Source organism: Pseudorasbora parva, chromosome 9, assembly GCF_024679245.1.
Source record: "Pseudorasbora parva isolate DD20220531a chromosome 9, ASM2467924v1, whole genome shotgun sequence".
Taxonomy (NCBI): Eukaryota; Metazoa; Chordata; class Actinopteri; order Cypriniformes; family Gobionidae; genus Pseudorasbora; species Pseudorasbora parva.
In genome coordinates, this window is record NC_090180.1 from 46,915,587 (window position 1) to 46,943,498 (window position 27,912).

The 27,912-nt window shown below is 35.7% G+C and overlaps 1 protein-coding gene across 3 annotated transcripts in view; it reads right to left on the bottom strand.

Moving 5' to 3' along the window:
- arhgap45a (Rho GTPase activating protein 45a) overlaps window positions 1-27,912 on the bottom strand; it is a 57,787-nt gene that overhangs the window by 18,944 nt on the left and 10,931 nt on the right. Inside the window, exons 2-10 of one of the 3 annotated variants that reach the window (XM_067452864.1) lie at window positions 21,408-21,765; window positions 13,367-13,513; window positions 11,399-11,483; window positions 7,540-7,612; window positions 5,598-5,673; window positions 2,135-2,269; window positions 1,887-1,948; window positions 1,158-1,268; window positions 9-89 (exon numbers count right to left, since the gene is read on the bottom strand). In XM_067452864.1, the coding sequence (XP_067308965.1) occupies window positions 9-89; window positions 1,158-1,268; window positions 1,887-1,948; window positions 2,135-2,269; window positions 5,598-5,673; window positions 7,540-7,612; window positions 11,399-11,483; window positions 13,367-13,513; window positions 21,408-21,765 (1,128 nt within the window). Of the gene's footprint in view, window positions 1-8; window positions 90-1,157; window positions 1,269-1,886; window positions 1,949-2,134; window positions 2,270-5,597; window positions 5,674-7,539; window positions 7,613-11,398; window positions 11,484-13,366; window positions 13,514-21,407; window positions 21,781-27,912 lie in introns of all 3 variants that reach the window. The other 2 variants (XM_067452863.1, XM_067452862.1) reach the window with 2 other exon arrangements.

Genomic DNA, 27,912 nt, shown 5'->3' on the forward strand with positions numbered 1-27,912 from the left:
ATCTCTACCAGTTTTCTCTTGGCTCTCTGCCACTGCTCTTTAATATCTCTGCGCTTCTTCTCGTGTTCCTGTCTGCGTTGTGTCATGGGCTGAATGAGAGAGTGGGAGAAAGAATCATTTAAAGGTTTCATTTCATTTTATTTTTTATTAGTCCTACTTACAGTCAAACCATAAATTATTCAGACATCATATATACATTTTTTCTAGTGTATGCAGGACACTACAGTTCATTTCTGTAAGTGAGGAGAGCAAAATAAAGAAAACTGTGACATATCCCCAAAAATTCTTCATACAGTGACTACCAGTAAAATGTATAAAAGTTTGGGACCAAAATGATTCAGACACTTTGACCTGAACATGTTTTGCTGAAGTGTTTTTTCTTGAATTGCTAATGCTTTGACACCCCAGACTGAACTAAATGAAGCATTGCTTGGCCACTGGTTAACCTAAATTAGTATTATCGAATCGTGTTTTTAAATTTAACAGCTGATTGGTTGATTGTAATCCAATCCAATCATGTTATCTGACATTATCAAGATTATTTTTGGTCTGACAGTTTAACTCTGGTCGTATTTTATTACCATTTTCTAAACTATAGCGAATAAACTGTAATAATGTTAGAAAATATCTAAAAATGTTTTGGTTTGACTGCAGGTAAATCTCACAAAACAAGCCAAGAACACATTTATATCACACAAAACTCAAAATAAATAAATGAGAAATTAAAATGTAAAAAAAATATATAAAAATTAAATAAAAAAATAAAAAAATATCATAAATGTCAATACAATCTTTACTGTAAAATAAGATTACATTTATTTTATAAATACATATACATTTCTATATTGTATATACATTTATTTATTTATGGGTGAAATAATGTATGTAAATACAATATTTATTACAATATATAATGTATTATAAAAATAAAAAAACATAATAATTTCAAATAATTTTTTTTCTTTTGATTTATAAATCGTGCGCACGATTTAGCAAATCGAGGGAACAAAATAGTAAATTGTGTACACGATTTAGCCTACTAGTTTTTTACTGCATGTCATGTGCGGGACTCCGTAGAAATGTGACCCAGACATTCCTCTGTTTCATGCACTTGTGCTAAAAATATTCACACTGTCATCTTGCTGTACTGTTGGTACCTGTAGAAACGAGTGTGTGTAGATGTTGTTTGTGGCCTGCTGTAAACCGCAGCTCTGCTCTGAGTCCTGCTCGAGAGCCAGAGAGAAGATAGACAACAGCGGCATGTGCTCCTGAGAGAGAGAGAGAGAGAGAGAGAGAGAGAGAGAGAGAGAGAGAGAGAGAGAGAGAGAGAGAGAGGGGGAGAGAGACCTCCATTACTGTATGTACAGTAAGCATATGACATAATAATGATAATTCTGTATTTAAATAAAAATGATCCATTCAAATGAATCTGTTGAACACAAGACTTGTTTATTTCATGCTGCATTTTTTAAAATAAAAGTCAACAATAAATATGTCTGACAAGCTCCAGAAATGAATTAAACACTATGAAATGATCATAAACTGATTTTTTATCTTTATTGTTTTTTTTAAAGTCATTAAATTCTATTTTAACAAATATAAAACTTGTTGAAATGTTTTCAGAATGTGCATTAGTTCCTTTTGAACACTTTCATCTCATTTGGACAAAACCGTGATAATGTTGATAATCGTGATATGAACTTTTCATACAGTTCCATCACTATATGATTTGTGAGGTCATATTTGGCCTGTTTTTATGTTTTTAAATGTTTATATACACACACACACACACACACACACACACACACACACACACACACACACACACACACACACACACACACACACACACACACACACACACACACACACACACACTGATGTACCTGTATGATGTTTTGTTTGCAGGACTGGTAGAGTCTCTGAAGACCTTTAGAAAACTCGTTCTCTGTGACAGAAAAACAGAAAAAGGAGTCATGAACAACATAATATGACTCAAAGTTCAAATGGATGGTGTATTTAAAAGTTATTCTGTTCAAGTTTTAACTGGAAGCCAGAGATGCTTATGAAAGAAATATCAAATGCATTCCAAAAATCACCAAACAGGTCAATAAAATAAGCAGTGTGGCATTACCGAGAGCGATTCTCTTGTCTACGTAGTTGATGATGTCCTTCATGTACTTGGCGATAGATTTGGCATAATTCAGAGCCGAGTCCACGCCACCTTCACTGCGCTGCAGGATAATATCAACTTCCTGTGGACTCACTGCTGACACACACGCTAAACATCAGCCATCCCATACATGAACAAATAACACTTCCATTTTAAAATTAAAAATAGCTCTTCAGAATGAATACGAGAGTGACACATACTACATCCTGAGCTGCATTGACTGTGTATAGTGCCTATTATCTTTTAAAGAGGCCATATTATGCTTTTTTACAAAGTCTTGATTTTCATTTTAGGCTCTACTAGAGCAGGTTTTCCTGCTTGAATGTTGATTATTTCCTCATATTCTCCATTGCTGTAGCTCGTCTCTTCCCAGTCTGTCAGTAAAGCCCCACTTCCACCGAAATTACCCGGAAAAATTTGTACCAGGAACTTTTTTTACAGAAACTTTTTTCCCTCTAGACCCGTTACTGTGCGTTTCCACTGCGGTCTAAAGCTCCGTGAAGATTAGGCAAATTAGTCCCGTAATGTAGAACTGCTCCTCCGAGTCACCGATGGACAGTAATCATTTTTGCGCGACAGTAATGTCTGCAACAATGACAAGTATGGAGGAGATTCAAGCTGTGCTGCTTTTGCTCGTTATGTACTAAAGAGATAAACTAAAATGAACACAACGGCGGAAAAGAGTACTGATACTAAAGCATATTCTGAAAGCTTGTAAAGCTAGATTTAAAATGACAATGTATGTTATTATCAGCTATTACGGACATTGACCGTGAGATGGCTGAGATGACCGCGCACCATCAGACAGAAAGTGCAAGTCTGATATTTACTGAACGCAGAATGAACCTCGTAAAGACTTTTAAAAATGCAGGTTGAGCTAAACCAATCAGCATGTTCAGCGCTCAAATCCCGCCCTCTAAACGTTCCTGAACTTTGAAAAAGTACGACCTCGTGAGCAGGGCCGTTTGGAGGGGGAAATATTTACCCGGAACTTCATTTAGACCCTGGTTCCTGCGGTCTAAGCACACCGAGTACCACCCAAAGTTCCTAGTCCCTGGGGAAAGTTTCTGCGGTGGAAACGAGGCTTAACTCTGTTTAGTTCCTGTCTCTATGAAGCCCCGCCTTCTAAAAAGCACACTGTGCTCTGATTGGTCGGCTGGAGCAGTGTGTTGTGATTGTTGAACCGCTTCCAGCGCATTTGGAGAATGTCCCGCCCCTTACCATAACTGTACCAGCAACACGCTACTAATTAACTCAACCAGGCCCACCCCTTTATTCTGCTTATTATTTATTTAAATGAGGAATATTGTGACGTGTTTGTTCCCGGAAGAAAACTCAAGACTACAATAGAGGCGTTTCAGGAGTTCACTGAAGCTGATATAGAGAAGAACTCAGAGCTTTTTCAAGCTCAAGCGGCAACATTACACACTAAAGAAAGATGAACATGGGAAAAAAGCATAAGATGTCCTCTTTAAAAATGTATATGAATATGCAGATATAACAATTGATGTTTCAAACAGTAGTAAACTACATTGTTGCCAAATAACCTCATATTTATATATTTTTGAGAAATGAAGTAGGCCTATGATGTTTTTGCATGCTTGTATTTTAGATTAGGCTACATCACAGTTGTGACTAACACCTACATTGTGACTAACATTATATAAACATTAGGGGTGTAACGGTTCACAAAATTCACGGTTCGGTTCGATACGATACACTGGTGTCACGGTTTGGTACGGTACGGTTCGGTATGTTTTAGATACAGCAAAAAGAAAAAATTGGCAGATAAATTACCTTTTTTTAAATTATTTTTTAATTAAAACTAACAAAGTATGATTTTTTTTTTTTTTTTACATTGAACAATGATGGAGCTATACTTTACCCATCTTCTATGTAGTTACAGGAATAAGACATTAGCTCTTTACATTAGCTCACTCCACACTTTTTTCACACACTACTGCTTCTGTCATCCCCCAAATCCTCACTTGTCTGACTCTCAAGGGGGCGTGTCTGAAGAACGTGGCTGTTCAGCTCCCATTCATTGGTAATGTAATGTGCCGTTACAGTCAGGTAGCTTTGTGTAGCCCTTGACATCCAGCCGTCTGTTGTCAGAGTTGTCACTGTTGCTTTGGCCAATTGGTTCTCTGTTTGTGCTTTTGTTTTTTGGGACAAAGCAGGAATTACTGGCTGAAATGGGCTCGTGAAGGAACATTGTAAAGGGGCTCAATTACTTTAAGCATGTTCTTAAAACTCCGTCTGCGGTGCCTATGCGGTGCGTTTTGCGCTGCGTATGCGGTGCAGGAGCCGCACACCCTGTTGTGCTTTCACATATGCTGCGTTTGCAGTCCGCAACCGTTAACATGGGTACGGAACAAATACGCACCACATAGACTACGCACTGCAGACGGAGTTTGTGTGAAACGGGCGTAAGGTCTCATATCCGCGGCTATAAATGGGCAACTCGCCGCGGTGATGTCTTTTGCCATTTGAATAAGTTGGAAATGTCTGTCTAAATGCTGCGGGGATAGTTTGTGGGATAGTTTGTGGCTGTTTCTCCTTTTTATCGTCTTGTTGTCGGCGTAAATGAGTTGATTGACATGACACCGGTAATTAACCCCGCTGCTGTACCATCATGTAGCAAATGCGACATACCATCACTCTTGCCAACACCATCATAGCTTACAAAGAATCCAAAGTTCACCCAAACACCAGACCTGTTGGTTATTGGAGGATCTTCTATTTCTGGTTTGTTAAACGCAATAGCCATTTTGTCACGAGCATTCAGCGCGTAGCCTACTGAGTAAGCGAGCACCTGACTGAGCAGCCTATAGTTATTTTATAAAACATATTTGGTGTTTTTTTTTCTTTCACTTGTGTCAGGTGTCAGGGGCATTGCCTGTTATGTCGTTTTGGTTATTGGGCTACCTTGTTGAACGCATATTATTATATTTCACACACTTTTTTATTTTTCCAAATCTAATTAATTAGTCCAAGAACCGTTCGGTACATAATGCGTACCGCGTACCGAACCGAAAGCCTCGTACCGAACGGTTCAGTACGAATACGCGTATCGTTACACCCCTAATAAACATGCAATATCGTTGACGAAAAAAGACAAGTCTAAAATGTAGACTGAATGACACTTTAAGCAGAACATCTCAAATGTTTACATTTTTACAGTCTGATCTAATAATAAGTCAATTAAAGCTTAATTTAAAATCCAATCATGCATCACACTAGAAACTGAGGTCTAAGATCTCATGCAGATTGTTCTGTTGTGTACAGCACATTCTAGCAAATGTCATACAGGTATTCTATGCATACAAAGAAATTGCATATGGGGCACACACACACACAAAAAAAGAAGTTGGTATGCCATTCTGTTAATAACTAACAACAGTACAAAGAGTGATTGACTCACTGCAGTCCTGGTGGTCATATTTTCCTCCTCCTTCAGGACCCTGGCCTGATGAAACCCTGTACAGGTCCTCCATAGACTGCACACATAGAGCCACAGCAAGTTATCACACTTTAAAATGAAAAATATTTTAGGGAAATAATATGCATGCATTATGAAAGTAAAAAGGGTGGATTGTAGGGGTGTGACGAGATCTTGTGCCGCGAGGTTAAAGTGTGACAAGATTTCTCATCAAGGTGAAAAGCTGTCTTATGATTTCACATCGATTTTAAGGCTGAGGTCAGCATCAGATACGTGTGGTGAGACTGAAGTAGTTTTATCACTTCCTTTTCTGAGGGCTGGTGGTAGATTTGGCTCTTTGTCTGCAGTATTACTGCACCTTTGAGAGACTGATATCACTTTAGAGGGGGCAGTAATCAAACACACTATCCTCACATGCTCTCGCCAACATATGCAACACTCACAGGGCTTGAAGAAGCACCTGTGCCTAAATTTAAAAAGCGCATTTAGAAACTTTAGGGGCACAACTAACTATTTTCGTATTTTTTATATATAAAAAATGTACAGAGCCCCACACATGTCATGCAGTAAAAACCTAGTAGGCTAAATTGTACGCACAATTTACAAATTCGTTCCCTCGATTTATAAATCGCGCGCTTGTTTAACTAATTCGTTCCCTCGATTTGCTAAATCATGCACACGATTTATAAATCAAGGGAATGAACTAGTAAAACGTACGCAAGATTTATAATTCGAGGGAACGAAATAGTAAATTGTGCACACAATTTCACTTTTTTTTCTTGCATGTCATGTGCGGAGCTCCGTAGTAATTAACAGATTTTGCCATACTAGTATTATTTTAGTATCACTAAATATTTTGTAAATAATTTGAATTCAATATATCGCTGCTTTTGAAGACTTCTGATGATCTTACATTTAAGAAAATTAAGTTTGCACATCTATATTTAGGCGCAAATGCAAGTGAAATGGTCGCACTGTCGCGCCCCGTGTAAATCGTACTGTAATGCATTTGTAATGATTCACTTCAGCACAAAGCTAAAATGAATGTAAGTGAACTGTCTGAAAATAAAAAATATGGGGCCAGACTTACTAAACAGGACAAATTAGTGTGAGAGCACTAATAAAAGTCACTAATAATGGCACTAACACCAGTAAATTGACTAGCGCAAACCTTTGTAAATCACATTGCATGATTCATGTAAAAACTCTCCTATAAACTTTGCATCTTAAAAAGGAAAACTCCTACAAATGCATATGCAATATGTCAACCCTGTCCAAGCCTTTAGCGCTAATTTTTCCCTGCGTGTATTTAGTAAATCCTGAGTAAAGAGGGTTTGCGCCGGAGCAAGCTGTTAATAAATCTGGCCCTCAATCTTCATTTAAGTAGCGAGATATGAAGTTAAATACTGCTGTTCATTTCTATGTTTTAGTTCAACAACTCTGTGGTAAAGTGTATTTAAAGTGCACACACAGTTCAACAACTCTATGGTAAAGTGTATTTAAAGTCCACACACAGATCAACAACTCTATGGTAAAGTGTATTTAAAGTCCACACACAGATCAACAACTCTATGGTAAAGTGTATTTAAAGTCCACACACAGTTCAACAACTCTATGGTAAAGTGTATTTAAAGTCCACACACAGTTCAACAACTCTATGGTAAAGTGCATTGTTGGCTGACAGAGACAAGGGAAGTGAATCTTTTAATTGTGGTATTTCTGGGAAACAATATTAGTGGCTCTTCTGGACACTCATAATGATTCATTTGTCATCAGTGATGTTCTGAGAAGTGTTTCTTGAAGACTCACGCCTGTATAGAGATGAGGAGGAAACAATATGCTTGCAAGACAGCGCAGGAAGCGACCCACACACACGCTTCTAACAACATCCGCACTGTGCTCACACACACACACACACACTCACCCTGCTCTTCTCTGTCGGCGGCAGAGACAGAAGAGTAGTGCTGTCGATCTCTCCCATCAACAACTCTGAAACACTGACAGAGAAAGAAAAAATAATGCTCAGATGTTGATCGTTTATATCAATCAGATGTTTCTTAAAAGACACAAAAAGTCAATATTTCTCATCTAGTAAGAGTATGGATTGAATGTGGAGCAGCTCATATTAAGATTTCTGAATTTTGATTGCATACAATATATTGGTAAATCTGAGCACAGTTTGGGACGTGCGCTTAATGAATCATGAGCAGAAACAGAAACGTTTCCATTTAATCTTATATCTAGATATTAAAGTGATAAAATCTTCTCTGTTTTTCAATAATCATTCGAAGATAAAATATGTACCAGGTTGAGCAAGACGATGTTATGATGAGTGGTAGTGCAGGGCGTTTGCAAACAGAAGAGCTCTTAAAGGTACACAAGAGTTTCATTCTACATTTATATTATATTAATGGATTTAGCAGATGCTTTTATCGAAAGAAACTTAGCCAAACATATTTGGCTAAAAATATTCATGGGAATTTTAGAGAGAAGGTGAAAAATGGTCTCAACTAAAAATAACTAACATAATTAGTTGTCTGTAGGGAAATATATTTATTATATACATATGATTAAACATAATCAACATTATAAGTGGCCTTTACGGAAATCTATTAATATATACTGTATATAGCAATGTCACAGGAGAAGCAGTGCGATATCACTCTAATCAGCACGGCTGTGATTCATCACAGAGCCATAGTGCACGGCTACGAGTGTGATTTTGCATTTATACAACAGTTTGATGGCACAAGTGTGTAAATAAACAAGAAACAACAACAAAATGTCTTTAAAAACACTATTTTCTGCAAAACTACTCCCTTCCGCCCAGTGTTAATTTTGACAGCAAATTTTGATATAATTGTGTTTTTGACCGTTCAAGCGCAAAAATACACAAAAGAGCTCAATTCACTTTTTTGTTTGTTTTGTAAAAACATCTATATAGTTTTTATAATGTTGTATTGCTGTTTAAGTTAGTATATCAGGTTAAGCTAAAGCTTAAAGGTGGGATAAGTGTTATTTCAAAACCGTTTTAGAAAAAGGACACGGGCCGAGTGGAATAACAAACTTGTAGCCAATCAGCAGTAAGGGGCGTGTCTACTATTGATGGTGAGAAGAGCGCTCGCTCTCGCTCTGTGCACGTCATTATTCAAAACACACGAGTCACACATGACGGACATTAGCCGACAACTAGTCTAATATATGCTGCTTGACTATGCTCGTGTGTCATGTTCGCTTGTTAGTCCATTTGCGATTGGCTCACTTCAGCGATGATAAAGACCCGTTCATTTCCACACCGTATGGAGCATCTAAATCTCCTCTCCGTGTGCTTCAAGCGTCAGCTCACACAATGTCTCCGACAAGTAAGATACTATACTCCTAATATATGTTTGTTTACTCTTTTCATGATCTATATAACCCTTATCCAGTCATAATTGTAATATGTCATTAGCTGGACTGTCATGCTTGTGTTCTATTGAGTTGTTCATGAGAACGGTTTGTGTTTTTCTGATAGAAGGGATGACTTTTTCATAGAATATTCGACCTGGATTAGATACACAGAGATTCTGCCATAGCCGTTGATGCCTCTGGGTTTACGTATGTGTGGGGCGGCGCTATCAAAATAGGGGCGAGACCCTTTTGGGGGTATGGGCGTGTTTGTTTTGGTGATTTGAAATATCAACAACGGTTACCAGATAGCACTTACCCCACCTTTAACTTGGTCATTTATTTTTTATTTCAGTTGAATGTGTTTTAATGATTTCAGTTAACGATTATAACCCTGATCCTTTATTGAATAATATGTGTCAAATACTGTTCTTAGTCTTTCCTCCTGACTATGAATTAAATGGGAATGAAAGTAAATACAGTTTATTGTGTAACCAAATGTGTATATATAATGCGTGACTATTAATTAAAAACAAGCTAGAAATACACCGGGACTCTTATTTTGAAATGTCTGCAACTCTAATGCATGGCCAGATGAGGGAGATAAAATATGCATCTTTCAACCGTCTAAAACATATTTCCATATAAACATGTTAAAGTAAACATTGTCATTATTCCTCAGGATTAGTTCATAAACATTCCCTGTCATAAACATGTGTTATTGATCGGTTGAGCCGCTCTGAAGCGCTGTCTCGTGAGCCTGGAGAAGCTCAACAGCTCCGTGTCTTCCCGCCGTTAGATCCGCACGTGAGCTCATCTGTTACACAGGACATCAGTTCTGACGGATCTCTTCCCTAATTGCCTCTCCCTAACATTTCCCTCTCGTTTAATTCTTTAACAAAAATGACAGTAGATTTCTGTTATAGTTTTTGTCACCAAAAAAGGCTTTTTATTTAGTTATCGTCTCGTTTTCGTCAGTAAAAAAAGGTTATTGATGAAAATTATTTGTCAACGATATTAGCACTGCTTCCGCCACAGTTTAACAGTCGAGCCCAAGCCTCTGTTAATAATTCTGAGACATCACTATAGAACAAGTAACGAAGGGATGTCGCTTCATTGAAGCATATTAAATTATGTAAAGTAGAGCAGTTTTTACAAGCAAAATTGGCCATTTCCCATACCAGCTGCTGATTTTCTTTGTTTAAGCAAATTTATTTGTTGTTTATTTGCTCTATAACATGAGAGGCAACCACTGCATTTTATTCATAATCCAAACAAAGATACACCCATGTAGCATGAGCAGTTGTTTTTGAATAAGATTGCATAATTTCAATGACTTTAGCTTTGTGAAATTGTTACATAAGACACTTGCACAAAACAAAAACAGATGGAGAGCCACTGAAGTCGAAATCACAATCACTAACGGACCCTTTCGCAATACCAAATGCGGCAATTTATTTATATGTAATAATATTTATTGAAAAAAAATAATTAAATCAACAATAGTAGCTATTATAAAAGTATAAGAAGTTTGTACAATAAGAAATAAACAAGCAAAAGCAGTGCAAGTTATAGTGAAGGATTTCAGTTGAATAAAAAAATAAAGTTATGAAATTTAAGCCCAATTACTGGAACAGGTAATAGATTGATTGACCGTTTGATAAACCCTAAACGAATTATACTTCATGCTTAGCCACTATCTACAGAAGAGCCAGTGGCAAATTCCCGAAGGACTGGATGAGATGAAGCTTGCACCCGCAAAAACATCTAAAATTGTCAGGCGCTATGTGTATAAGTCACATATTTGAGGTCTAAATAACTGCATTCTCGCCTGGAAAACTGAGGCATGTTCGTGACGTGAGTATTTGTAATATTATGGTGGTTTGCTCATCCACCATGACAGTCGCTGTGAGAATGCGGCAAAAGGAGGAACTGTGGTGATGCATGGCTGGAATCAGCCAATCAGAATCGAGAACCAGAACAAACTGCTGTATAATAATAACAATAATATTTTAGTTTTATATATATATATATGAAGACTTCAGATGCAAAAGCCTCTAAGTCCATCTGATTTTTTTTTTTGGATAAGCATATTTGTCAGGCTCTTATGTATAGGTTTCTACCTAAGTACCAGTACTTCTGAATAAGCTGAGGCTGGGATTTAGCGGGTTTGAAGTGAAAGTATTTTATGAATGTATACTATATGTGGAGAGCATTCACTCAGTATCGTTATCTCATTTTTGACCGAAGTGGCTTTTAGAGGCTTTTGAACTCTGAACTCTTAAATTGCATATAATACATTTGTATCTATTTAATCATATTTAATATAATAATATTTAAATTTATAATAAAGAAAATGAGCAGGAAATCTGTGCAAGCAGAGTGTCGGGTCTTACTTGCTGCTGAAGGCCACAGCAATGGTCTCAATGGCCTTCTCAAAGTCTTTCTTCTGAGCGTCAGTCGTGCCTTCATAACTGAACCCTGACAAACAGAGAAGAGAACAACTTCACTGTCACAAACGCGTGCTTCTGCTTTGATAAATAAAACTAGAAGTGACATCATGTTGAGAGGGGGCAAAATGGAAACACCTGTTACAGTTAGTCACGTCTGTGTGTGTTTTTCCTTCAGAGGATTAATGTTTCTAATACTAGTCGCTCATGTTTGTGCTGAATTATTTGCATTATCACCTAATATATATATATTAGGGCTGGGACTTTAACGCGTTAATTAAGATTAATTAATAACAGGACTTTAACGCGTTGATTAAGATTAATTACGCAAAAAATAAATAACATAATTTTAACCACACTATTTTTGCACCACGGAGCGTTTTTCAATGAATGAGTTTCGACGGACCGATTATACTGGAACACCAACTAGCGCTGACGAGTCACGAACACAACACACCATAGTGAACATGAGCGAAGAAGCTGATGAGACCGCTTTGCTCGGCCCCGTGGATGGGACATTTTGTTTTAAAAAACGAAAGGATGGAAGCGTCGACAAGAGCATGGTTGTGTGCAAGCTATACAACAAGGAATTAGCGTATCACCGCAGCACATCGAGCCTCAAATATCACAAATATGCTTTTGCTACACTTAATGGTAAACATTGCACTGCTGGACTGAAATAAATAACCAATATTTTGTTGATTAAGCTTATGTATTCAGTCATTATTCAATGGTATACTAAACATCCATGTGAAAATTACTTCTCACTGTTCTCAAGTCAAATATATATATGCAATTAAAATGCGATTAATTTTGATTAATTAATTACAAAGCCTCTAATTAATTAGATTAATTTTTTAATCGAGTCCCGGCCCTAGCCCTAATATATTTATATATTAGGGCTAGGGACACAAATGTCACAATTCAATTTCTATTCCATTCAATATCATATTTGGATATATATATCAGGTACAATACATGTCACATTTTCTCAAGGAACACAAATCACTGAACTGATGCTGTAAACTATGGGAGTCAGTTGTAGCCCACTATAATATTGAACTGATTTCTATACAAACACTAAAATTACATTTTTTATAATAATAAAGTTATATGAAATATAAACATTTAAATTACACTCAATTACTTTTTTATAATAATAAATTTATAATATTAACTTTACAATTACATAATCAAATTTCTACTCTATTTTTTTGAAATATAAACATTTAAATGGTGGCTGTCAGACTTGACAGATTTATTCATACATGCATTAAATATTAAAGAACATTAAAAATTATAATAAATATGTAATGTGGTGCATATATTTATCAAAATGCTCCTCTCTAGAGTTACGAGTTTTTGGACACTGGATGTGGTTTTTCTGAGGTAAATGATGTTATGTATATGATGCGATTGAAACACTGATTGAGCGATTACATGAGACGTGACACAGATTTCGGTAAGTTGTCCTGTATATTTTAACACACTCTCAGATGCTCATTTGTGTTTATTTCATGCTGTAACTGTATTAAAGCGGAAGAGAAGATCAGTTCATGTGCCGTTTCTCTTGAGCTGAGCCAGAGCGATCTCAAGCCAATTTTGTAATAAAATGGACGTCATATGAAATCTGAGATTTTGTTTCATATCAATAGTAACAAAGCACAAAGATTATTGGGATGGGAGGCGCTACAATGGTCCATTCATTCAACTGAATACAGGATAGACTCTTGGGATTTAAGAATTGATATTGGTTCGTAAAAAGTAGAATCGATTAAAATCGAGAAATCTGTATTTTTTTACCCAGCCCTAATATATATTTTTTTCTGTTGTGGTTGTGTTAAAAAAAATGATGGCCTTGTGTAATTTGTAGAGGTGTAATGAAAGCACAGAAATCATGGCAGTTGCACTGACCTTTGACCTTTGAGATAAGAGTTCCTGCTGCGGTGAGTGTCTCCACAGTGTTCAGCAGAGGGTATGTGCTGATTACCTGCCGTAAAACACGCAGAACTTCCCCTAAACACTCGTGAACGGCCGGCCTGCTGCATGGCTCCTCTTTCACTGCAGAGACATTTCACATCCATGAGAAAACACGGTCATTCATTCATGATTTGAATTGATTAATAAGATTAACCCCTTGAGATGTACCATCTCGTTTTCGAAAACATACAATCAAAAACATAGTTACAAAACACAATTACAAATACAATTTACAACAAAACAAAACAAACTGCAAAAAATAAATAAATTATATAATGTGTATATATATATATATATATATATATATATATATATATATATATATATATATATATATAAAATAAATAAATTACACAACAAATAATGCAAAGTAAATGATAAATACAAAATAAAATAAACTGAATGAACAAAGAGTACCATTATAAATAAATAAAAATATATATAGAAAAATATAAGTATACACTGCAAAAAAATGCTTTTCTTACTTAGTATTTTTGTCTTGTTTCTAGTCCAAACATCAAAAAAATCTTAAAACAAGAAGAATTTACTAGACAAGCAAAAGTAATTGTCTTGTTTTGCAGAAAAAAATGACTCAAAATTAAGAGAGTTTTTGCTTAAAATAAACTAAATAATCTGCCAATGGGGTAAACGAAATAATCTTAAAACAACATTATTTTACTTACCCAACTGGCAGATTATTTTGCTTATTTTGCTTATTTAAATTTTTACTTGTCTAGTAAATGTTTCTTAATGTAAGAATTTTTAGATATTTAGACTAGAAACAAGATAAAAAATAATTTATAAAACATTTAAATAAAAATGTTAAAAAATTGCAGTGTAATTAACAAAACCAGCGAACAACAGTGAAAGTATCAATGATAACATGTACAATTAACCTTAAAATTGGATAATAAAGATTGTTTAAACAACCTTTACAACCAAAAAAAGATGTAATAGATCTAATATCAGCAGGTAAATTATTCCAGTCTACTGGGGCTTTAAATATTATTATCTTTTACCAATAGTTTTATGTGCATGAAAAGCAAAAAAATGAACACGGACACATCTAGGCTGAAGCATTTGGATGAATATTTTGCTGGTTTAAAATTAATTAAACTCACTTTTTTATATTCTCTAATCTAAAACCACAACATTCTGAGACTTTTAAATGTGTACTACAATATCTGTGTACACTGTAAATCACACAAAAACACAATGTGGTTGCATTGCCACATGTTAGGAAGTAGATCTACAGTTGTTCTGCCTTATTTTCACCAAAACATGTCAGTTATTTGTCCACTTCCTACCCACCCATTCCCACAATGCACTTCTCTGTGCCTGAATATTCCGCTCAATACCACAAGAGGGAACTTACAGCCGCACAAGTGCAATGATATTACGTCTATGATGCTAGATATTACGCTCATCAGGTTTAACAGATGCAAACGTTCACAGCAATGACTTTTATTTCACTTTTCTATCAAATCAAACCATTAGTCTATCAAATAAATAAGTAAATCACACAGAACTTGTAGCTACTCCATGGTGCATGAACAAAGAAAAACGGGCGTTATCCCACAGCGTTTGGGGGGGAAAAGCAGGAGTTTGGCTGCTGGAACTGTCTCCTTTTCAGAAGGACAATGAAAGCTGTTGTTGTGCATGACAAAAGTCCTTGTGTGTGTGTGTGTGTCCATGCCTAAATGCATGTTCTGAGTGTGGGTGTTCTTAAAAAATGCAGAAAACACAACACACAACAACACAAGAGTGTAACATTTCAAACAGTCGTGCCTCTTTGATGCAGTGCTGGAAATATGATGAACTCCTACACGAGTGTGTAACTCAGACAACTTGAACACAAGTGCCGTTTGCACATGCAAAACTCCCTGTCCCGGTGCCAGAGCATTCTGGGGGGTTGCAAAAGCAAAGTCACTGATGTTTTACAGGAGAAAGTGAGGGGAATGTTATGGTGCATGTTTACGCATGCATAGACCTGAGCAGTGTTTCCTCATGTGTGCATGAACTGTCCATCTAAAACTGAAGCAACTGTCCATTTCTTTATACATGATGCAATGATGGCACAGATTTAAAAAAATGCAATCTGCCCAGAAACAGCTCCCGCCTCTCACAGGTGTAAAATCGAGTGTGATTCACCAGTGACTGCTGTTTTATGTAAGAAGAAACTGCAAAGGCCTGTACAGACCTGTATGCTGCAGTTGTTTTGTGGCTGTGAGGTGTGAATGAATCTCCTTTTGTGGCTTTTACAGCTCCGCCACGACTGCAAACTCCATTGCTAAGGAAATGAATGACAACTGTATTTAAAGCTAAACATGGCAACTCTATGTGACTTCCCAGAGGAAGATGTTAGTGCTCAGAGTTTGCTCTTTCATTGCTCATTGAGTTCTCTTTTATGCTCATTTAATATCAGCTTCATCTCATGGGCCGTCATACAGCCGATACAATGCGACGCCCGGCCCAACACAAGTGTGTTAGTTTCAGCCCGATGCAGTTCTTATGTTCACATCCAGCTCCACGTTGTTTAAATATCAAATACACTGGTGCATCTGTTCACCCATCAGTGTGTGTGTGTGTGTGTGTGTGTGTGTGTGTGTGTGTGTGTGTGTGTGTGTGTGTGTGTGTGTGTGTGTGTGTGTGTGTGTGTGTGTGTGTGTGTGTGTGTGTGAGCCTGTTAATGTGGTTTATGAGAACACAAATTTGTATAACTACATGGGTATTACACTGGTATTACACTATAAATGTGGTTTATGAGGACATATCAAATGTCCTCATAATTCAAATGGCCTTAAAAACATACTAAATGATGTTTTTTTGAGAAAGTAAAAATGCAGAATGTAGAATTGTGTGGGTGTGTGTGTGTGTGTGTGTGTGTGTGTGTGTGTGTGTGTGTGTGTGTGTGTGTGTGTGTGTGTTCAGCAGCATTGCTATTGTGAGGAACTGAAAACCACTGACCATTGACCAACACAAACCTGCTCTTAAGTCAATAGTGCAGTATTTTATGTGTTATTTAAAGTGTGTGTTACTAATATGAGCTTATAGGCGGGTGCACAACGTGACAACGTGTGTACACTCTTATTATTACACACACAGGGACACGCAGCAGCACACACACATGCCAGATATTAAAAATAAAAGGATTCCTCTCTGGAGAAGCTTTCAGTCTTTCCTCTATTTTTTGCCAACAGTTTTTTTCCGTCACTAAAATAGCAAAAGTGGATTCGGACATGCCCTAAATGCACCTGCGCCGTGTGCTTCAGGCCATGCACTTAGATCGTTAAAATAGGGCCTAATAACTTCAGAATAGACACAAATGAGTTGACAGCTGTTTACCGGTAACACTTCACTTAAAGACTTTATATAATGAATTATAAAAGTAATGCATTAATTATGCCTTGTAATGCATCTTATAATGCATTATATGATCTCATGAATATTTATAACCTCAGTTCTAATACTTATCTATTCATTGTTACACCTTTAGAAGATTACAACAATGTAACATCTGCATAATAAAATGCATTTTATCTTTGCTTGAAAGTATTTATAAAAATGAATACGTTTATAATGCATTTATTAGTGCTGTCAAAACTAACGTGTTAACACGTGATACATTTTTTCAGTTCTTGAGTTGATGAAAAGCAAAAATGTACATTAAAAAAAAAAAAAATAATATATATATATATATATATATATATATATATATATATATATATATATATATATATATATATATATAATTCAAAACAAATCACAAACTAAAAAAAGCTATCAAATGAAAAATTTGTTTAGCTGCATGTGATGTGACTATTAATCAACATCAGAGGACCAAGTTGTTTATTTTAGTATTATTTATACACTATTAGTGTTTTTTATTAGCTTTTATCTTTATATTTTCACAATTTTAATTAGTTTTTATTTTAATTACTCTCATCATTTGTAAGTCGCTTTGGATATAAAGTATCTGCTAAAATGACTAAATGTAAAAACATGGTCATTTTATTATGTGCTTTTGTTTGGTTTAATTTCTTTTTTTTAATTATCTTTATTTCACATCCAGTTTTTATTTATTTCCTATTAGTAGTGCTTTAACTTTTAGCATAACATAAAATGTTTTAGTTCATGATAATAACTCCATTGCCAAATTATTGCAATATAAACTTTCAGAGAAAATATTTTAGGTCAAAGGGGTCTGGAAGTCCCTGGGTTACGCTAACACCGAACGGCTGAAAGAAAAATGTGCCTTGAGATGACACTGGAAACATTACTATTGCAACTCTATAAGCAGGGCAGATGTAAACAGGAAGTAGAGCTGATGAAAATAGCGGCACTTTAAGGAAGTCCACAAGGCCTGAGGAGACTCAAATGACTTCTGATCTTTATAGAGCAGATGTGACACATCTCTCTCCAGACCTCCGCTCTGGATAAAGTCAGACAAGGTGCACTGCGTTCAGTTTACGATAAACACGCAGGAACCGGCAGGATGCACATCATTATGTGCTACTGACATGTCTTAAAAAGATCGACAAATAATGCAGCATATAATGCACCTTCGATTTTGTCTGATAACATTAAACTAAAAGAGGAATATCAAAAGCCCCACTATAAAACCACATCACCACATGTCTGCATGTGGCGAGAAACAGTAGGCGTCGGCCTTCACTCTTTAGGGTTTTACCCGTGAAACACACTTTTAAGGGAGGGGGCCGAAGCCCAGCGGACGTGTGTAATCTCAAACTGAAGGCTGCAATGAAAACATCTGACGCACGGTTCCTCTTCCTTCCTCTCTTAAACCATGGAAACCCACAAAACATGTTACAAATGGCCCTTCCTGAACTCGTGTTAATGGTGGGTTTTCTAATAGCTGATATCGTGTAATGCTAGGGCTGGGCGATCCATGTAAAGAGTACATGTATATGAATGCATTAGTGAGTTATTGCGTGTGAATTAACTCTACCTGCCAGCGTCTCTCTACTAAAAGTGAAGCTGTGAGTTTTTAAGTTATCAAGAAATATATGCTACAACTTCCCAGTTTCTAAGCTATTTTACATTTCTGTAAAATATATAAGATAATACATTTCTCCGCTCCTGAATGGTTTTGTGTGAGGTGCGCGCGATCTCCGCGTGATCGCCTATGTGTGTGTGTTGCAATGCAGCACGCATTAGTTTAGCGCGATGATTAACTTACGGGTACAATAAGCGTGCATTCTCCTGATCAATTTTGAGCATCCAGATGGTATAATCAAACGTGTCTTGTGGAGAGCTCTCGGAGTATGCATTTATTTAACTGTGGTAAACAGAGCCTGCGTGTCAGGAAAACGTTTATCCTGTTGCGCCCTCTATAGGCCAGCGACTAGTCGACGTCAAGCTTAAAGCGTCACGGCAGAGCATTAAGGTCGACTACTAGTCGATTAGTCGACTAGTCGGTGCAACCCCATTGTATACGTGCATTTGCGTCTGCCATGTAAGCGGTCCAATCGGATATTCCCCAGTAAATGCGAGTCGTACGTCACTGAAAAAAGGGACGGCGGCGAATTACATCAACTCAGGTGGACATGAACTGCGATCACATGACACTAGTGGAGCGATGGAAGGTGACAGCAATGTTTTGCTGAGTCTGACCTTTAAAGATGCGGCTGAAAACAAAACACTGAATAATAATTTTGTCCGTGTCCTTTGCATTTTGCACCGTTTTACTTCCTTTTCTGGATCTTGGGTTGTTGCGCCAAAAATCAGACACGGGTCGCTTTTAAAGGATGATGTAAGGAGTAGTCAAAAAAATTAGATATAGTCACCAAATATGAATATTGTCTTTCATTTTTAGTCATTTACTTATTAATTTACTTACAAAATAAATGTTTTAATTTTAATTGCAAATTTTAAATTCCAAATTGAAATATTGCAATATTTCCTAATTACAATCAAAAATATTATCTTTAATTTGTATTTATTTATTTAAATATTAAATGTTTACATTTTTTAACTGCAAACCGAGTAAATGTTATGTAAAATAAATTATATTTATATTTACTAATATTATAATCATAATAATTTATTTAAATACTTAATTGAATGTATTAATTGCAAAATGAGTATACATTGTGAAAAATAAATTACTTAAGATAATACTTATTAATATTACAATAAAAAAATATATTATTTGTAGTCCTTTGTTCACATGTTTATATTTTAACTGCAAATGGAGTAAATATTGTGTACAATAAATTATATTGCACAATATTTTCTAATATTAAAATCATAAGTATTACTTTTAATTTGTATTAATTTACTTATTTATATTTTTAATTGCAAATAGAATAAATAGTTATTTTACATAATATTTATTAATATTACAATAAAAAGTATTATCTTTAATTTGATTAATTTATTTATTAATTTACTTAAATATTAAATGCAAACTGCAAATTGAGTAAATATTGTGTACAATAAATTGTATAGCACAATATTTACTAACATTACAATAATAAGTATTATTTTTTATTAATTTATTTAAGTACTTATTTATTTATTTTATTCCAAAATGAGTATATATTGTGTGCAATAAATTATTTAAGACAATATTTATTAATATTACAATAAAAAGTATTATTTATAATTTGTAGTCATTTATTCATTCATTTACTTAAAAAATAAATGTTTACATTTTAACTACAAATTGAGTAAATATTGTGTACAATAAATTATATAGCACAATATTTACTAATATTACAATCATTAGTATAATTTTTTTAAATACTTATTTATATTTTTTAATTGCAAAATTAGTATATATTGTGTGCAATAAACTCTTTAAGACAATATTTACTAATATTACAAACCAAAGTAGAGGTCGACCAATTCATCAATTTCTTGGGGTAACGTTAAGCATGGTTTTACTTAGTGTTATGGTTTATCCAGTATCTATTTTAAAAACTATCGGTTGATTAATCGGTTATCGGCAAGTGTGGTCCAACCTAGTTATCTATATCGGTAAAATCGAATATCGGTTGAACTCTAAACCCGACATTTAGGGTAAGTAATTATTGACAGAATTTACATTTCTGGGTGAACTAACCCTTTAAAATGGTGAAGCTGCTTTGTAACAATCAGCATTGTAAAAGCGTTATATAAATAAAGTTGACTTGACTGCCTGTGTGACGTCCACTAACTCAGTGATCGTGTTCGCAGGTTCTCTGTAAACCACAAGATATTTATTCCATTCAATAAAGTTTATAAACTTGTCATTTCTCTGTTATTTTAGGATCATTGAGATGCTATTATAGTTTTTAGTATATATATTTATTATAGTTATAGATTTTTATAGTTTTTTAAATTATTTTACTAACCCTTTAACAAGGTCGAATATATATTCAGCTGCATAATTGACCCAATAGAAATAACCACTAATAATTTTTTTGAGCTTCATTTACAAACCAATCCAAAATCTCATTCCTTCGCCCATCACCATGTCCTTTAGTTTCTCCACAGCCTCTTTGAAACGGACCACGTCTCTCGTCTCACGATTTATAATGGTTCAAAGCTTTGTTTTGAAATCGGCCCATCAATATATATGTTGTTATTTTGTTGTTGTTTTTTTGCACACAAAAACTATTCACGTGTCTTCATTAATGATTGTAGAGCCGCTGTAGTGAGATGGGCTTTGTAACGACGTCTTTAGTGCCTTTATGGGTCTTGAGAGAGGAAATGATATTGGTGTCAATGAAGGCCTTTCTGAGCCATCGGATTTCAACACTAATATCTTCATCTGTGTCTGAAGATGAACGGAGGTCTGAAGGGTGTCGAACGACATGAGGGTAAGTAACTATTGACAGAATTTACATTTCTGGGGGAACTAACCCTTTAACAAGGTAGAATATATATTCAGCTGCATAACTGACCCAATAGAAATAACCACTAATCACTATTTTGACATTCATTTGCAAACCAACCCAAAATCTCATACCTTCGCCCAACACCATGTCCTTTAGTTTCTCCACAGCCTCTGCAAAACGGGCTACGTCTCTCAGCAGCAAGGGAATGTCCTCCACCTCGATGGCGGATGTTTCCGCGCTGTCCGCCGCGTGGCCGTAGCTGAGAGCGGCCCTTACGTAGCTCTTGTGGAAGCTCCAGGTCCCTGAGGTCTGGAAGGGGAATCCGGCAGCACTGGCGTGGCGGCTGAGGGCCGTGGGTCTTTTGCCCCCAGGTGAACCGCATCCGGTTAGCTTGGAGTGGGCGGATGGGGTTCCTGGGCAGGATAAGGGGACCGAATCGGGAGGAGCCAACATGCAGGGGCCATCGATAGTGTCATAGTGAGAGTGTTCCTGAAGGATGGACAACTGGGTTAACGTGGGAAGGAGAGAGAGAATGGAGTGTGAATGACAGGATTATGGAGATGAATACTATGGACCGGGTTAATGATGAAAAACATGAGGAAAAAGGTAAAGAAATTAACTCTGCACAGTGAATAATAATTAAATTTTTTAATAAACAAATCTTCTGCTGAGTAATGTAGTTCTAGATGTCAGCGCTCAAGTCCGAAAACGTGCATGAATTATATAGATAAAACTGAGAATTTATCAGTTTTTTCTTTATATTTAAAACATTTTCAGACCTTTTTTGAAAAAAAAACAAAGGTTTCTACCATTTTTTCATGATTTTTTTATGTGCATCACTATTTCAAAATAAAGGTCTGATGAGAATGGAGTGTGAATGACAGGATTTTGGAGATGGAACCCACTTTATATTAGGTGGCATTAACTACTATGTACTAACATTGTAATTAATAATTTGATACAATGCACTTATTGGCCCTAATTTATCAATCTTGCGTAGAAATGGGCGTATATGTTGGTGTAAGATTATGCTTACACTCCTCTCACCACCTGATTTATGAAGCTGTGCGCACCTCTGCAATCCAGGTGTACGCTATACCTGCCCTTGATAAATGCCGCGGCTCAAACCGATCGTCATTAGAATAACACGCCCCTATATATTCAAGTCTCCGCCTCCCAAACGCCCTCATTTTACACCATGGACACACGGAAGACGGCAAAGAAGCGAAACTTCTCCGACGTGGAGATCGGGCGCGTCTCAATCATCTCACTAGTCCACTAGTCAGTGCACTGATTAGGACATAAGTCAATGGGCTGACTCCCTGATCAGTGCCCTGACTGAATTAGTGAGATGATTGAGACGCGCCCATCGAGACCATCACCAGGGAAGTGGAAAAAAGCGAAATTGTTTTTATTTGGGAGTTTAAAGAGTGAGATTAAAGGCGCCCAAAAAACAAACAAATATGGACCCAAATTACAAGTTCTGTTAATTGTGTGTAGGTTGAGAAGCGCACTCCAGCAGTTTAAAGCTGTTTGGATGATAAATTACCATCACAATGCATTATTTTACAGCACGTGTTTTGAAACAATTAGCATTTAATTTCGTATCACGGCACATGTATTGGGGTGTACGATATGATGATGATGTGATGAGGAGTACCATTCATTCACATTAATAATTGCATGACAATTTGTAAGATTCTTTTTATTATGATTTTTATTATTAATGACGCTTATTGTTATTTAGAAGAAGAATGCCGTTATTATTTATTTTATTATTATTATCATTTAAAAGAAGAAGAATGTAATTTTTATTATTTTGTCAGTCTGAATTATTCAGTCCCAGTCCGTGTGCAGCTGCCGCACAGGCTCACAATTGAAGTCTACGTTGCACAAAAATAAACACTGAAGTTTATAATTACAATGTTGTTGTTGTTGTTGCTTACAGTGGGTCATAATATAGCATATCTTTGTCAGTGCGTTTGTGGTGTTAGGAATTGTTTTTCTGCACATTTTTGCACTAACTCAAATGTGCGTACACCGCCTCCTGAGCTGGCGTAGGATTTGAGCGTGCCGTACGCCAACGTCCATATTGATAAATCTCAAAGTCACCGTGGGTTTGGGTGTACGCAAGGTGGAAATTTGGTGTACGCACTTTCGATAAATGAGGGCCATTGTGTATACATGTTTTACATTGTACTTCCTTTTTTTAAATATCTGCATGTAATTACATCTGTAATTCATTTCTGTAGTTACATTGGTAACACTTTTGACACTTCCCTTACACCTAACCCTACCCATCCCACCACACCTGTCCCTTTGCCCGGATCCCACCTCAATATCAGCAAAGGTGTTTTGCAATACAATATGAACACAATAAGTACATTGTACTTATTTTTTAATGTAAGTACATAGTAGTTAAGGCCACCTAATATAAAGTGGGACCTGGAGGTGAATACTATGGACCGGGTTAGTGATGAAATATATGAGGAAACAAATAAAAAAAATTAACTCTGCACAGTGAATAATAATTACATTTATTAAAAAAACAATTCTTCTCCTGAGTAATGTAGTTCTAGCTTTCAGCGCTCAAGGCCGAAAACTTGATTATAGATTAAACTGAAAATTTAGCTTTTTTTTCCCCTTTATATTTAAAACATTTTCAGACCTTTTTTTCTTTAAAAAAAATGGTATCTTTTAAACTATTTTCTTATGAATTTTGTATGTGCATCACTATTTCAAAATAAAGGTCTGAACACGCCTCACGAGTTTGAAATATTGTTTATGCCAATTAATAAAATACTGTCCCTACAAAAAATATATTTATTTTTGTATGTATTTATTAAAATATGAATTATTTACCTTTCTTACAATCTTACTTTTCTAGTCTGTTTTTTTTGTTTATTATTTAACGCAGCAGTATTTTTAATTTTCATTTATTTTATATCAGCAGCCACAGCTATTTTATGACAAGCTCAGAGTATTTAACATTAAAATATTCATTATAAAACAGAAACGTGGCAGATTATTGTAGAAGTGGAAAAAATGATAAACGTTAAATAAAGAAAAGCTAAGTTAAAAATAATTAACAAAAATGTAAATATATTTTTTTATATTTTATATAAAAAATATATTTTACAAAGCATGTTATACTCTAAAACTGCAAGAAAACCAAAGCCAAAAAGTTCACATTTTTTTGGTTGATATCTCAAAAAATTTGCCTTCAGTGAGTTAGTTTGGGCGCAGTACCAAACGCTTCCACTAAATGACATCCAGGCTCGATTGAGAAGCATATAAGGACTTTCTATATATGGTTTGAATGATCTGATTCTGATCTTAACCACACATTTCCATCATTTTCTGACAATTTATGACCCTATTTAGAAGCAGTATGGGCAGTTTGGCAGTATTTGATTTCTTTTCAAACTCTAACAAACACTTAAAGCTGCAGTGTGTAATATTTAAGACGATCTATTACCAGAAGTGCAATATAATATGCACAACTATGTTTTTTCAGTGGTGTATAAAGACCTTACATAATGAACCATTATGATATTACCTTAGAATGAGCCATCTCTATCTACATACACCACGGGTCCCTTTAATTGCGTTCACACCAGTCGTGACTTGCATGAATAAATTGCGCGTTGTTGGGCGCTTGAACATTCGTTCTCTTCATTTCGCGCGTGACATTCACTTCACAACAGATGCGAATTCTGGAAGGGGCTTCTGCCAGGCGGCTCAGGTCTCGTTGCGAAATGGCTGACATTGATTGTTATAAAATATGGCGAATAAGCTCAATTTGCCGGTGTCATGAGAAATCCTGTCCCCCTGTGAAATACCTGTTTTAAATGCCTGATCAAAAGCTGTTATCGCAATGTTTATAAGTAATAATACCAATACAAAATCATAACATAGTAATGTACCTAAAATGTAAATTATAAAGAATTTTTAAAAACTGTAATATACAGAACAGGTGCACAAAATAAATATAACCTTTTTTGGTTTTGTTTAAACATTAAAGCAGGGCTAGAGCTTTTAAGATGTAGGGTAAGTGCAACCGTGGTGTTTAAAATAAGCTAATTGGGTAGCTGTATGCTATGCTAGAACGTACGCTAACAAAAAAAAAATTAAGAACCAGATATGCTTGATTTCACAACTTACAGCTTTGGTTACCATTGAAACATATGATTTGCAAGACGTTAAAGACTATTTTAACAATTTAAACGACAATGTAAGAATTGTATTAAGGCTCTGAAAAGATTACCCATTAAAAGTTCTTTCAGCCAATAGAATCGCTTTGGGGTCCTAAGTGGACAATATTTCAGAGGGGGACAGGATTTCTCGTGACACAGGCTTTAGCTAGCTTGTAGTCTCAATATGTATCGCTCAAATTGAGTAAAGAACGTTTTTTATAACTTAGTAGATTGTCCGACCTCCTCGATAACTTTCTTCCAAACAAGATCCTTTTTATTTCTGTTTCTATAAAGTACGAAGATCTATCGTACAGCTCTCCGCATATGATTGTGTCCTCATTGATAGCATAACTAGTAGGGCTGTGTATTGCCAAGAATCTGGCGATACAATACGTATCACGATACAGGGGTTACGATACGATATATTGCAATTAGGGGTTAGGTTAGGTTACTTTTATTGTACCCGTAGGTAAATTTGTTTTACAGTGCAATGACTATGGCATCCAATACAAAAAACAAAAACACAACACAAAATACTCCACAACACATAAGGACAAAAAAAAAAAAAAAAAAAAAAAAAAAACAATGAATCATAAAACCCTAGTACAATATTTCTAAGAACCACCTCTACATTTTGTTAATCATGCTAATCGCATTTGGTATGAAGCTGCTCTTATATCTTTTTGTTCTACACCTTGGGACTTTATACCTCCTCGCAGACGGCAATAACTGAAACTCACTGTGCAGGGGATGAGAGTTGTCATGTAAGATTGAGAAGGCCATCCTTTGTAACTGTTTGGTATACAGGGATGCCACTCCTGGTTTGGAATCACCTATCAAACGGCCAGACCATTTTACTATCTGATCTAACTGATTTTTTGCCTTTAAGGATATCTGACCATACCATACTACAGTGGAGAAGGACAACACAGATTCAATAAAAGCATGATAAAACATTTTCATTATTGTTCGGTCAATATTAAACACAGATAATTTCCTTAGGCAATACAAACGCTGGTGCCCCTTTTTGCAAAGAGCCTCACAGTTCTTTTCAAAATTTAGTTTCTCATCAATAATAGTCCCAAGGTATTTGTATGATTGTACATACTCTATTGTTTGGCCTTTAATTGAGGTTGATTTACTCGGATGAGTACTTTTTCTAAAATCAATGATCATGTCCTTGGTCTTTGATATATTAAGCTGTAAGTAAGATTCCTCACACCAATTGACAAAGTCCTCAATAATTGGACCATGTGAGGTCTCATTCTCTTTAAGTAAACTCAAAATAACTGAGTCATCCGCATACTTTATAATAATTCTATCATCATACATGCTTTGACACATATTTGTATATAAAATAAATAAAATTGGAGATAGCACACATCCTTGAGGAGACCCTGTAGAGGAACTCCTCTGTTCAGATAAGACACCATTTACTCTGACTCTCTGTGTTCTGTTAATTAAGAAATCCAAAATCCAACCCATCAAATTTTTGCTTAACACAAACTGATCTAAAAGCCTCTTGATTAAAATGTGTGGTTGGATTGTATTAAAAGCTGAAGAAAAATCAACAAATAAAAGTCTAGCATGGGTCCTCTGGCCATCCAAATGTCCTAATAGCAAATTTAGCATTGTGACTGTAGCGTCATGTACTCCTCTGTGAGGTCTATATGCAAACTGCATAGGGTCCAATTTATGTTCGGTCACCCTTAGGATCTCTGACCGCACTAATTTCTCAAAGATTTTCATTAAAATGGAAGTCAAAGCAACCGGCCTGAAATCATTAATCATCTTTGGACCACTACATTTAGGAACAGGGATGACCACTGCATCCTTAGAATCGGTACATGTTGTGTCTTCAGAGACTTATTATAAATATCATGAAATACAGGACTCAGTTCTTTTGCACATGACTTTAATAGTCTGCCACAGATGCTATCAGGACCAGGGCTTTTATTTGCTTTTACAAGTCTAAAAGCTTTTTCAACCTCCTGAAGGTCGATATTAAAATGCTGATCATCCACTAATTTAGAATTCAAATCCTGGATTTCTTTACTGAAATCCAAATTGTCAAAACGACAGTAAAAGTAATTTAGTGCATTTGCCAGTTCAAAATCAGAATTAAAACCATTTAAAGTAACCTGATTGCTGCAGTTTGAGTTCTGAAGGCCTACTATTGTTTTCATATTTGCCCATGCTGAGCCAGGATTTTTGGATGCCATCTTATTTTCTAATTTTTCCTTATAGCTTTGTTTAGCTTTAAGGATTTCAGTCTTCAAATCCTTAGTAGCCACATGTAAGTCCATAGTTGTTCCGTGTTTAAATGCAAATTTTTTCCTTTGTAAACAGGACTTTACTGATTTAGTAACCCAGGGCTTATTGTTGGAATAAATTTTGACCTTTTTACATGAGATTATCATGTCCCTGCAAAAAGCCATAT